We start from the raw sequence: 13059 nt of genomic DNA, 5'->3' as shown, positions 1-13059 counted from the left end.
TATAATTCTCCTTAAGGTACAGTATGGATTTTCATCAAGTATCGACCACATCCATTCACTATTTTCATTATTTTACAGAGTAAACAAATCGAACTTAATGATAAGATGGATCTTGCTAGTTACTTGTTAAAACCAGTTCAACGAATGGGAAAATACGCTCTCTTACTGCAACAGATGATGAAAGCTTGTTTGCCTCCTCCATCTGAAGCACCCGAACGAGTCATTCAAGATTTCGACGACCTGAGGCTGGCTGAAGAGATGGTGAGATTTCAATTGAGGCACGGAAATGACCTTCTTGCCATGGACTCTATAAGAGAATGTGATGTAAGTTTGAGCATCCTATTACGCCTGTCGAATCCAAATTCATGTCACTCAAAGTGTAACCAATCATGAAAAAACAACCCATAACTACTAAAAGTTACGTAAGCCATACCAATTTTGAATCAATTAGCATCCAAATGCTGCTCGAGCATTGAACATTCATCTTATTACACAAATGAAACCGGATCTTTTGACCTATCAGTAGTTTCGAAAAAATCTGTGAATTTTCTTCAATCCATTCGACCATTTTTTTGTATCAGTTGATGCAGAGATTCATAACATTTGGCTGATTTTGTTTGTTATCTTCTAGACATTAGAAAATGTAGTAAATTTAAAATTTTTTATGTATCTCTGAACACTAGAGAGAATCAAAATTGGTTCTACTATGAGTGGTGGAATATTGACTAGGTAACTAAAGTTTTTCCCAATGTTCAAGTTCCAACTATCAGAACCACTTGTTCCAACTTGTAAGTCTGTATGTTTGTTTGATCTTCTAATTGCTTTTTGTTTGGAAAACTAATCATAAAGTGACTCATTTTCAAGCTTCTGAAAACTTAAGGGGTATTTCCTGAAATTCTAGGTCAACTTGAAAGAGCAGGGGAGACTGCTGAGACAGAACGAGTTTATTGTTTGGGAGGGACGAAGTGGAAAGAAATCTCTACGACAAGTTTTCTTATTCGAAGATCTGATTCTTTTTAGCAAGGCGAAAAGATTTCCCGACAATAAGGTACAATTGATTTCAATGAGTAATCACAGTATAATTCACACTTATGTTTATAGAATTTAGATCTCTACTATTATAAGAATAGTATCAAAATGACGGATATTGGACTGACCCCAAAAGTTAACGACAGTCTGACAAAATTCGAGATTTGGTTCAGGAAACGGAAACCAAATGACACATTCACATTACAAGCAATGTCTCAAGAAGTGAAGAAGGCCTGGACCGAAGAACTATCTCAGCTGCTGTGGAAACAAGCCATAAGGAATAGAGGTAATATATTTATCTCTTTGGACAGAGCAATGAAGGATATCGAAAATATTATCTAGTGATCCATCGAAATAAGTGACATTGAAAATTTGAAAGCTTATAAATTGCAGACTAGCTGATATACTTTGCAATTTAATATTTCATCACTGGTCGAAACTGCCATAAAAATTAAGGTTAAAATATTTTCCATACTTTATTAAATAGTTAATAGTAAATAGTTAAAATATTAATCTCAATCTGAACAATCCTTTGATTTGTATTATTTTCGATTGATTTTGATGCTCAAAAACTATCCTCGTATTCCGGGTGCTATGAAATTAAATTTATTAGATCATTAATTGTTAATTTGTAATTACAGCTGCTAGAATGGCTGAAATGTCTTCGATGGGAATCGGGAACAAGCCTTGCCTCGACATAAAACCAAGTGCAGACCAAATAAGTCATCGTTCTATCAGCATCGCACAGCTGAGTAGAAGTGAGTATAATAGATGATATCACTTAGCTGAAACATGATTTAAAAAAAAAATCAACTCTGAATATGCTTTCGGCTCAAAGATAACAGACAAAGTATTTTTCGAGAATAATCAGATAGATAGAATTTGTTGGTTGGTTACTACATTTTTCATTTGGGTTATGTTACCCATATAGCATCAGATATATATTATGTTCAACAGCCCAGAGCTCCCGACAACTTAATACAAACTTTTCATTCATCGCTTTTTTATCATCCAATATGCCACAATTACCAATTTACATTGGTTACAATTTTTTTTCTACTCAATTGTTGTTTTTTCACATTATCATGTATTTTTCAGGTGCTCCTAGATTCAGAAATTCCATTGCGGGGTCAAGTCCCGAATCTTGCAGGGCAATGAAGAGACCAAACTCAGTTATTTCAATGTCCAGCGTTTCGTCTGGCAGTACCAGTTCAGGAGCCTCTGGAAGTGGTAGATTACTGACGAATTCCATCAGTTGCGATTCAGCTTGTGACAGTCCTAAACCTTATCATCGATCTGCTACATTGAATAGCCAATGTTCCGTTGGTGAGTACTTTGAATTCATACACCAATATGTTCCATTCTATTCCGTATTTTGTCACGTTCGAAATTAATGACCCAGTTCAACCCATCATTTATTGAATGTACACAAAGTCTTGCCTGACGTATAAAGCCTATAAAGGGGATAGAGCACTGTAGTATTCATGGTCTGCAGCTATAAAAAGGAAAACCAATGTAATAAGTGATAACTAAGTAATGCTAAAATAATTATGGATTCATTAGTTTTGATATGGGACTTTAAATGTAAAGTCACTTCAAACCATTTTCAGGAACCCATGTTCCTTAAATTTTACGTTAAAAATTTTCCAGTAAAACTGTCTGCGCGAAAATTTAAAGCACACGCTTCGGTTAAGTCTTTTGTGGTCTTTTCCACATCCTGTATCTCGGCTACGAAGACAGTAAGAGGGTAAGAGCCAATAAATTTGGTATATCCAGAACCACCTCGGTGCCACCTATCCGCCTGTTAAGTATTTCCGTTTCCCAATGAAACACTCTTTATAACATCATTGGAAACAGATCCACCGAAACTGATGATAGTCCAAGAGCTGGCTACAAAAATCGGCAAGGGTTTTGTAAAAGCTCATAAAAATATGATAATAGTGTTGAGTGTGTACGGCGTGGGCAAAATTCGATGGGATTTAATGGCAGATCTGTAACCGTAAGAACTAGGGAAAATGGATGGCACGATTCCGAACTCTACTTTCAAAAGATGCATAATGGCCAAAACCGCATCCTTCTATCTTCTTCTCAAATTTGAGAGTAATCAATAAATACATGGACAATGATACGAAGAAGACATTATATACTAAGTAAACTATGAATCTTTGATCAGATATGCAATAATTTTTTGGGGAGTGAGCTCAGCAGAGATCGTTGCTAGTCATGACTTTCAGAGATTCATGCAGAGGAAAATTTAAACAGCAGGGTTTTTTGACAGTTTATGGACTGTATTTTTAGGAATGTCTTATGTATTATAAAACTGAGTGTTTAACAAATAATAAAAATACGACCTATTATACAAGAATAGCGAATGTTAATTTTCCATATCCTCGATTGTCTCACCATCCTACATGTATGTTAGTATCTTCAATAAATTGCCTTATACTCTGGAGATTATCAGTAATTACAAATTACAAACAGTTTGAAGTTAGAACCAAGAAATTTTTAGTAGAGCTGGAGCCATATTGTTTGGGGGACTATTTCGCTGTGATTTCCTGTGTGGGACTGTAATTTGAAATACAGCAGGACCTCTTTAATCCGAACCCTCTCTAATCCGAACCCCTCTGTAATCCGAACGGCACACACCCGCCCGCGTTTTATTTTGTCGTCTCGCTTGTTGTGCACTGAACCTTTTATTTGTCATTAAATACCTTCCGACAAACTAAAATATTGGATTTCTTTGAAAAAGTTTAATGAATGTAGTGTTTAAAGATGAATATACATTTAAAATTTCATAAAAATCCTAAAAAATACCTTATAAATCCTCTATAATGTAATCCGAACGCTCCACTAATCCGAAAGGGGGGTACATTTTTGGAGTGCGGATTAAAGAGGTCCTGCTGTAAAGACGTTTATCTATCTATTATCGATATTAGTTATAAGTCAAAACTCATTTTTCGGCTCATTGAATTGTTGCGTCTATTCCGTAAAGTTTCAGTGATATCGAGAAACAAATGCTACATTTTACAGACTCTTTTTCATGTTGAATACAGTGGCCTAGTAAAAAAAAAATTCAGTCCGCCTCTTCAGTGAGGCAGTGGTAACTTTCATTTTTTTTTTTAAATAAACCCCCATATTGTTTTTACCTATTCCATTCCCATATTTTTTCTGATTCAGAATATATAATGTAAGAAGTGTCTCTAATTGTTCTTCCAATAAAAAAAAACTCAAACTAGTTAGGTCAAGTTGGTAGGTCATTTGCTTCTATGTTGTGTCTAGTCATGAGAGATGTTGAAGATCACTTTCGAGAAGATGCGAGAATATCCGGAAAGGAAAGTGATCTTCAACGTCTCTATATAAAGTATACTTTAGATTTACCTATTTACTAATACTAGCACAGCCGTCTTTATTTCTGAAAGTGTTTGAAAAGGTTGTGGTACTAATATTTAGATTATCTACCGGTTGAAAAAGTGTCGGAACATATTCATTTGAATCCAGGTTTATAAAATTTCCTGAAAATGATGCATTTCATAGTGGAAAATGTCTCACTCTTTTAAATATCCGGAATGAAAGTGATCTTCACGATCTCTCATTTTAGTAATAATAATGAGGTTTATTCTCTGAAATCTACAAGGTTATTACAATGGTAATATTTGAATAATAAACCGTAGGAAATACACTGAAGGCAAATCCTGTGTGTGGAGACATCTAATGAGCTGACACAATAAAGAAGCATTAAGTTCATTATCATAATTATTATCAATGAAAATGACCCGCCAACTGGACCGAACTAGTTTTTGCGTTTTTTTTTTATTGCAAGAACAATTAGAGACAAGACGTGTATTAGATATTCTGAATCAGAAAAAAATATGGTACTGAAATATGTAAAAATAACATAGAGTTTATATTTTAAAGCTGGGGGAGATTGGAACGCAAAACATAATCACTGGGGATCAAGATTAATTAATCCAAAAGGACGCAACCTAATAAAAATTATTATGGACAAAAATTATGGAGTAATCTCATCAGGCAAACCAACATACTGGCCAACTGACCCAAACAAAATTCCTGATCTACTAGACTTCTTTGTTTCAAATGGCATCAGCAATAATTATATCAATATAGAATCGACTTCAGACCTATCATCTGATCATACACCCATTTTGATAAATCTCAGTACGTCAGCAATATTTAAAAAGAATAAGCCTACACTTACAACGGGCAAAACAAATTGGGAATTATTCAGGGAAATATTGACTAGAGATATCACACTTGATATCAATCTACAACAACCAGAAGACTTGGAAATTGCTTCAAACTATATAACAGAAATGATTCAAAAAGCAGCTTGGGAAAGCACACCGCCTACAACAAGAAAAAATAATTTCGAAACAGAAGTGCCCCTGCAAATCAGAGAATTATTGACCGAGAAAAGAAGAGCGAGAAATAGATGGCAAAGATCACGTAATCCCATTGACAAGACGATATACAATCGACTCACCAGAAAACTGCGAAAAATACTTCAGGAACATTTCAACTCAAAATTCCAGAATCATCTCCAACAGATCGATGATAATAACGACCACAACATCTGGAAAGCCACAAAGAAGCTGAAAAGACCCATAACAAGAAAACCTCCTATTAAAACACCCAACGGAGAATGGGCAAAATCAGATGAGGAAAAAGTGAACACCTTTGCCACCCATCTTAATCAAGTTTTCTCCCCAAATCACTCACAACCGAACAATAGTGAGGAAGAAATCGACACATTTCTGGATGCTGCCTGCCAAATGTCTCTCCCCATTAAACCCTTCACACCTAGAGAAGTATGGCAAGAAATCAGAAAACTTAAAAATAAAAAAGCACCAGGATACGACCTCATTACTGCAGAAATATTGAAAAAACTACCGAAAAAGGGAATAGCTCTCCTTGTTAAAATTTTCAACAGAATGATGAGCCTCTCATACTTTCCCACTATATGGAAATATGCTGAGATAATAATGATACATAAGGCGAATAAACCCGAAAATGATGTGAAATCTTATAGACCCATAAGTCTCTTACCAGTTATTGGAAAACTTTTCGAAAAACTACTACTAAAACGACTGAAAAGCGATATAAACTTGCAAGACATAATACCAGACCATCAACATGGATTTAGACAAAACCACTCAACAGCTCACCAAATTCATCGCATAGTTAACAGAATTTCCACCAGTATTGAAGAAAACAAATTCTGTTCAGCTGTCTTTCTGGACTCGTCTCAGGCATTTGATAAGGTATGGCATAAAGGTCTCCTGTATAAATTGAAAAAACTACTTCCACAACCGTACTTTCTTATGCTAAAATCTTATTTAGCAAATCGACATTTTGCGGTCAAATTCGAAGATGCGATATCAAACCCTCATCAAATTAGATCAGGAGTTCCTCAAGGAAGCATACTTGGACCAATCCTATACCTCATTTATACATCTGACCTACCAACAAATCAGAACACCACGATAGCTACTTATGCAGATGATGTAGCAACCTTGGCAACACATGAGAATGCTGAAACGGCTTCGGAATATCTTCAACAACACTTGAACGACCTAGAAGATTGGTATAAAAAATGGCGTCTGCAAATAAATGAAACCAAATCAGTACATGTTACATTCACCAATAGAAAAAGCTTATGCCCTCCGGTCAAAATAAACAACGAACAAATACCAGTCAGTTCTGATGCAAAATACCTTGGCATGCATCTAGATCAACGTCTCACCTGAAAAAAACATATTCAAGCAAAGAAACAACAGATCAATCTAAAAATTCGAGGCATGTACTGGCTCATAGGCAGAAAGTCAAAATTATCTATTGAAAATAAAGTTCTGATATATAAGGCAATAATCAAACCAATATGGACCTACGGCATTCAATTTTGGGGATGCGCAAAACCATCGAATACGGGAATTATTCAGAGAACCCAATCAAAAATACTCCGCTCTATAACAGATGCCCCTTGGTACGTCTCCAATCTTACAATTCATAACGATCTAGGAATACCATTCATTACAGAAGAAATCAGAAATCGTTTCAACCGATATCAGCAGAACCTGCAAGGTCACGAAAACAACCTCATTAATCAACTAACTGAGAATCCATTCAACATAAGAAGATTGAAGAGAACTTGGCCAGTTGACTTGAATTGAAAATATAGTAAAGAAGAATATTAATAGGTTAATATCTTCAACATGTCAGTACATTCATCACGTTTGCTCAATACTTTATAGAAGTAGATTGTAAACCTCAATAAAGAGCTATAACAAAAAAAAAAAAAATATTTTAAAGCATGAAAGTGGCGGACTGAAAAAAATCTTGGATTAAGTCACGGCGTATTCTGTGTGAAAAAGTGTCTGTAGAATGTAACATTCGTTTTTGGATATCACTGAAAATTTACGAAATAAAGGCACCAACTCAAAGAGCCTAACAATGAGTTTTATCAACTTTAAATCAAAAGAAGATTGAAGGATGCGGTTTTGGCCATTATACATCATATGAAAATCGAGGTCGGAAATGTGACATCCATTTTTCACTAACTTTACGGTTACAGAGCTGCCATGCAAAACCATCGAATATTGCCTACCCTGTTTAAGGACTATCTCGCAAAGTTATGTAGTGGAACACCTGGCGGCGACACTGTATGTAAAATTATAATATATTAACCGCACTTTAAACGACTGCTGAGTACCTATGTTTCAGTAATCTATGGGATGACTATTTTATTCTCAAATAATATATGATAATACAGCACTAAATGCATTTTCAGCCATCGTTATTGCAGAAACTTATTTGGGTTCAGACCCGCTGCGTTCCACATAAATGCGGTCCTACCCCTTCCTCAAGATTTTTCGTTCTATAAATTAGTCTATTGACAATTTCCAATTATCACGAGACACTTGTAGAGTATGTTGTAATTTCACATACCTACACCGCTGCTAGGTGTTCCACTACCTGACCTTGAGAGTGGGTGCTGACTGTAATGTACATCCACAACACTAAATCATATTTAATTACTTGCCATTACTCTTGCCGATTTTTGTTGCAACCTCTCCTACTATGAGGAAAATCACCAACATGTCGTGCATAGGTACTGCACAGTTACCAGAGTATGGAGTAAGGAAGTCACGATTCATCTGTTTTCAATAAAAAGATCCGAACTGGATATTTGATGATTGCTCCGCCATCTTGAATATTCTATATAGGCGATTTGTTTTGGTATTTCAACAGTTAAGAGCTCAAGGTCTTCCATTTCTAAACTTAAAGCTTTAACGACACCTTGCATTCAATATTAATTTTAAGGCTCTTTGGTGATTGGTGACGTTTGTGAATATCATCGAAATATAATTCCGAAATTCTTTTCCTTGCAGAGAGTGGCATCATTGCAGATATGTCGATAGGTTCAGATGATGGTCGAGATCAACACCACATTACCGCAGGACTCTAATCAAAAATAAAATTATAACTACTTGGCTGTTTTAAGTCAAAAATTTTTGTATGTGCCAGATTAATTACCATTTTTATTCTAAGTTTCTAAGTCTAATTTTGTATTAGATTAAGTTTTTATGATTCGCAAAATTGTATTAACGAAATATCTTGTATATGTTTCATAGTTATAGAATATAATTTATTTTTTATTTTATAATATAAAAGTTTTCAACTAACACCAAACATTTTAACAGCTTGCTATATATTAGAATTCGATGCTCTTCACGATAACTAAGGATCAATTTCTATTTTGATAGTTTCCGTACTTCAAATTTTATAAGCATTATCAACAATAGACATCAGGGAAGCAAGTTACTTGCTATAAATAATGTTAGATGAATTCACACTGGAATATTATATTGAAATAAATACTTTCCGTACATCATCATTAAAATATGAATTTGTATTAGTCATGAATAAAGTATGAATAAATATGATAATTAAGTAATTTTATTCATTGCCTACAACTATCAGGGTATCCATAAATTCTTTGACTTTCGAAACTTATTATTTGCAAATGCAAAGTGCATGTAAACGTCGTAAACGATGAAACTATCATATCAGATACAGACAGGCACCAATGATACCAGCTCTAACAATGGGTATGGTATGACTTTAGCCTTGCGGCTTTCATACTCCTCTCCAGAGGAAAATTCACTTATCCCAGATATCTCAGATATCAAAAGGATTAAGCTCTGATGGAGCCCTTTCCAGGTTTTCGGGCTCGTGGTGGTGGTCGGGTCGCTCCTCGGCTCCCTGCTGTAGGTTGGATTCCTGCTCCACCCGCACTTCCTGTCGGGGCAGACGGTGTTCCTCTGGAATTTCCCATGTACTTGCGTACAGTTCTCGCCGTTCCCAGCAGTACCGCCTTCTGCATGACTCTATAGATATTTTCGTCCAGCCGAAGTTTCCTCAAGTTCTCGAGATCTCTGTACTTTGAAATTTGTTCAGTGTGCCTATCTAGAAGATTGTTATTATTTGGAATCGCCACATCGATGAATAGTGCTCTGTCCTCATCCTTATTGAGCAATATGAGGTCTGGTCTATTGTGGGTTATTTTCCGGTCTGTGAGAACCGTGCGATCCCAGTATATCTTGTGATGTTCGTTTTCCAGCACAGCATCCGGATGGTAATCGTAATAAGGAACCTTTTTCGAACTCAGAAGTTGGTGTTTCAGTGCCAATTCTTGATGAAGAATCTTGGCAACGGCATCATGTCTATTTTTGTACTCCGTGCCCGCGAACTTCTGACATCCCCCGGTGATGTGTTGGATAGTTTCATGTGTCGCACAGCCATAACGACAGCTATCATCCGCCACTGAGGCATCCTTGGCGATATATTTCATGTAGTTCCTTGTTGGAATCACCTGATCCTGGATGGCGAGCATGAAGCCCTCTGTCTCAGGAAACAACCTTCCGGAAGTCAACTAGTAGTTCGACGCAGATATGTCGACGTAATCATGGTTGACCTCGTTCTGGTGCCTCCCATGCAAAGGTTTGCCAATCAGTTTCTGCATTTTACTTTCTGCAGAGTGTTCGACGGTGTAGAAGTATCAGCAACACAAACTACTTGATGGAGTTCTGATGAAGTAGCCTTGCTCAGAAAATATTTCCGAAGTCCTTCAATTTTCTGGGTCATACGGTTGGACAAATCAACAATTCCTCTACCCCCAAGATGTCGTGGCAGCTCGGTCCGTTCTATTGAGCTTTTGGGGTGATGTTTATTGTGTTTAGTCAGCATCGTCCTTATTTTTCTCTGTAAGGCTGCTAAACCGGTGGTGGTCCAAGAGATGATACCGAATGAGTAGCTCAGCGCCGAGCAAGCATAGGTACTGATAGCTTTTATCAGATTCTTGCTGTTAAGGCCAGTTCTCATTATCCTTCTCAATCTTCGGGTGAACTCCTCCGTTAGTTCTTTCTTCATCTGGCTCTGATTGATTTTTCTTGCCTGTTTTATGCCCAGATACTTGTATGTGTCTCCTTCCTTTAATGCTTCAATTTCTGCACCTTCCTTGAGTTTGAACCTACCATCTTCTATTTTCCCTCTCGTTATGTTCAGCAGTCGACATTTTTCTAGTCCAAACTTCATTTTGATGTCTTCCGAGAATCCTTCCACCATTTTCAGCATCAGTTGCATTTGCCTCTTGGTATATGCGAAGAGTTTCAAATCGTCCATGTAAAGGAGATGATACAGTTTCATCATAGTTCTACTGCCGCTTTTGATGGCAAATCCGTAGTCCGTAGAATTCAATCTATGAGACAAGGGATTCAGGGCCATGCAGAAGCACAGAGGGCTCAGCGAATCTCCTTGGAAAATTCTGCGTCTTATTGGAATAGGTCCTGTTGTGATGGAGCCATCTGCTGCTTTCATTTGAAGACTAGTACGCCAGGTTGACATGGCGTTTTTCAGGAACTTAACAATATTAGGATCCACCTTGTAAATGTTCAAGATAGTCAAGAGCCATTCGTGAGGTATGGAATCGAATGCTTTCTTGTAGTCTATGTACGCAGCGTAAAGATTCCTTCGCTTGGAGAACGCTTGATTGCAGATAACTGAATCAATTATTAGCTGTTCTTTGCACCCTCGGCTCTCTTTGGTGCATCCTTTCTGTTGCATGGCGATGATGTTATTCCTTTCGCAATGGTTGTGAATTCGATTTGAAATGCACGATGTGATTAATTTGTACATCGTTGGAAGACATGTGATTGGTCGGTATTTGGATGGGTCTTCTGTATTCCTTTGGTCTTTAGGTAACAGGTACGTTGTGCCATGTGTAAGGAATATTGGCATACTTTCAGGATTTTCAATGACATCATTTATTGCGGAGGTCAATTTGTCATGCATGATCCAAAGTTTCTTGATCCAGAAGTTCTGTAATCCATCAGGCCCAGGTGTTTTCCAGCTGTGTTGTCCTCTGATAGCTGATTTTACTTCTTCAATTGCCGATGTTGCATCGGCTCATATTTTATAGCTTCAGACTTTTCATCTTCAATCCATCCGGTATCTCCATTGAACTGAGGTTTCGTTGATAATTGTTCGGTCCAGAATTGTTCAATGGCTTCCTTTGGTGATAACTTTCCATTTTCTCCATCAGACGATGTGAGTGACCGGTAGAAAGTTTCTTCCGACTTTTCGAATGAATTATTGTCTCTTTTACGGCTGTAATTGCTTTTATATCTTCTCAGGCGTTCTGCATACAGACTTAGCTTTTGCTTCAGAGTGTCGAGGCAGTGGTGAGCTGTAGCATTCTCCGTCTCTCGTTCTGTGTGTGTTCTGTTTCCATCCATGATTTCTTTGGCAGCTTTCACAACCTTCCTTCCGCGATTCCCGTTCAAGTACTCCGTCAGTCGTCCAATGTCTCTTCTTAGTCTCTATGTTTTGTGTTGAAGACGTTTCTGCCATGGTGGCGCGTGTAATTTTGGACCATCGTTGTTCGTTCGGCGAATTTTTGCCCCTATGGTTTTAGCCGTCGTTAGCGCTGCACAGTAAAAAACTACATGAAGATATTCCAATGAACTTCCATTCTGTAGGTACTCAGGTAAAACGTCCTTATTCAAGATGTCGATTATGAGTGACAGGTTCTTGGATGTATTGAGTCGGGGAGGTGCTATTCGATGAAGAGGATCTGTCCCTTCCAGTTCGGCAAAGTATCTCCTCATCTCAGATTCAACTTGTCGGTGGAGCTCTTCCCTATCGTCCTGGTGTTCTGCCTCACTTGGGTTGCAAGATGGACTTTCAGCGTCAATTTCTTCTGGCTGTTGTTGTCCAGGCATGTGAATTTCATCAGAGGTGTTGGTGTCGCTCTCTGTTACTGGCGGACGCTGAAGTTCTTGTTTAATTGCGTCGATTCTGGCCATTGGTATTAGTTCATTTCTCAGAATTACGCGGTACTGGTCTGCCACCCGTTGTTCAGTGACATTGAGATTTGGGTAGGCGTTGCAGAATTCCTCATGGAGCCTTTTCCTATAGTTGTTCGTGTTCTGCCCTAGTCCCGTGATGGAGTTATATATGCGCACAATATTTTCATTCATGGACGTTGTCCACTTCATGCGCTTTCTAACTAACCCCGCTTGGGTGAGCACTGGCTGAATATCCTGCGCAGCACCTTCAGCGGTTCGAGTCGGCAATTGAATTGGACTCTGTTGTTGCTTTGGAGCTGTAGCTTCTTTTGCAGCAGGAGCCCGCTATTATTATTATTATTATTTGAACCGGTCGGTGGATCGATTAGCCTTTCGGGAACTGCGACCATGTAGATCTTTTGTTCTCAATAATGTGAATAATACCGACAACATCCTTAGGGGCCTTAGCCTTAGCCGTTACCTCGTGAGTATCCAGGATCGGTTTCCCCATATGAGTGATTCTTAGGTCCGCCTGCTCTGACTTGCCTACCATGTGTTCAGCTGTTTCTGCTTCCGATCCAAAGAGCCTACAAATCTCATCTGCTGACTTTCCCATACGCTACAGGCGGCGGAACTTGGGAAAAAATGCAAAATTTCAAGTGATTTT

General features: G+C 37.7%; 1 protein-coding gene across 3 annotated transcripts in view; it reads left to right on the top strand.

Moving 5' to 3' along the window:
• The window catches only part of LOC123310568, a 449880-nt gene extending 440879 nt beyond the window's left edge, over positions 1-9001 (top strand). For all 3 annotated transcript variants that reach the window (XM_044894465.1, XM_044895218.1, XM_044895834.1), the window contains 6 exons: positions 79-324; positions 902-1048; positions 1102-1315; positions 1671-1787; positions 2128-2355; positions 8436-9001. In XM_044894465.1, the coding sequence (XP_044750400.1) occupies positions 79-324; positions 902-1048; positions 1102-1315; positions 1671-1787; positions 2128-2355; positions 8436-8512 (1029 nt within the window). In that variant the 3' untranslated portion in view covers positions 8513-9001. The remainder of the gene's footprint in view (positions 1-78; positions 325-901; positions 1049-1101; positions 1316-1670; positions 1788-2127; positions 2356-8435) is intronic.
• The last annotated feature ends 4058 nt before the right edge of the window (positions 9002-13059 follow it).

Source organism: Coccinella septempunctata, chromosome 1, assembly GCF_907165205.1.
Source record: "Coccinella septempunctata chromosome 1, icCocSept1.1, whole genome shotgun sequence".
Lineage (NCBI taxonomy): Eukaryota > Metazoa > Arthropoda > Insecta > Coleoptera > Coccinellidae > Coccinella > Coccinella septempunctata.
Note: the sequence above shows the minus strand (reverse complement) of the source record. Positions and strands in the feature narration are given on the sequence as shown.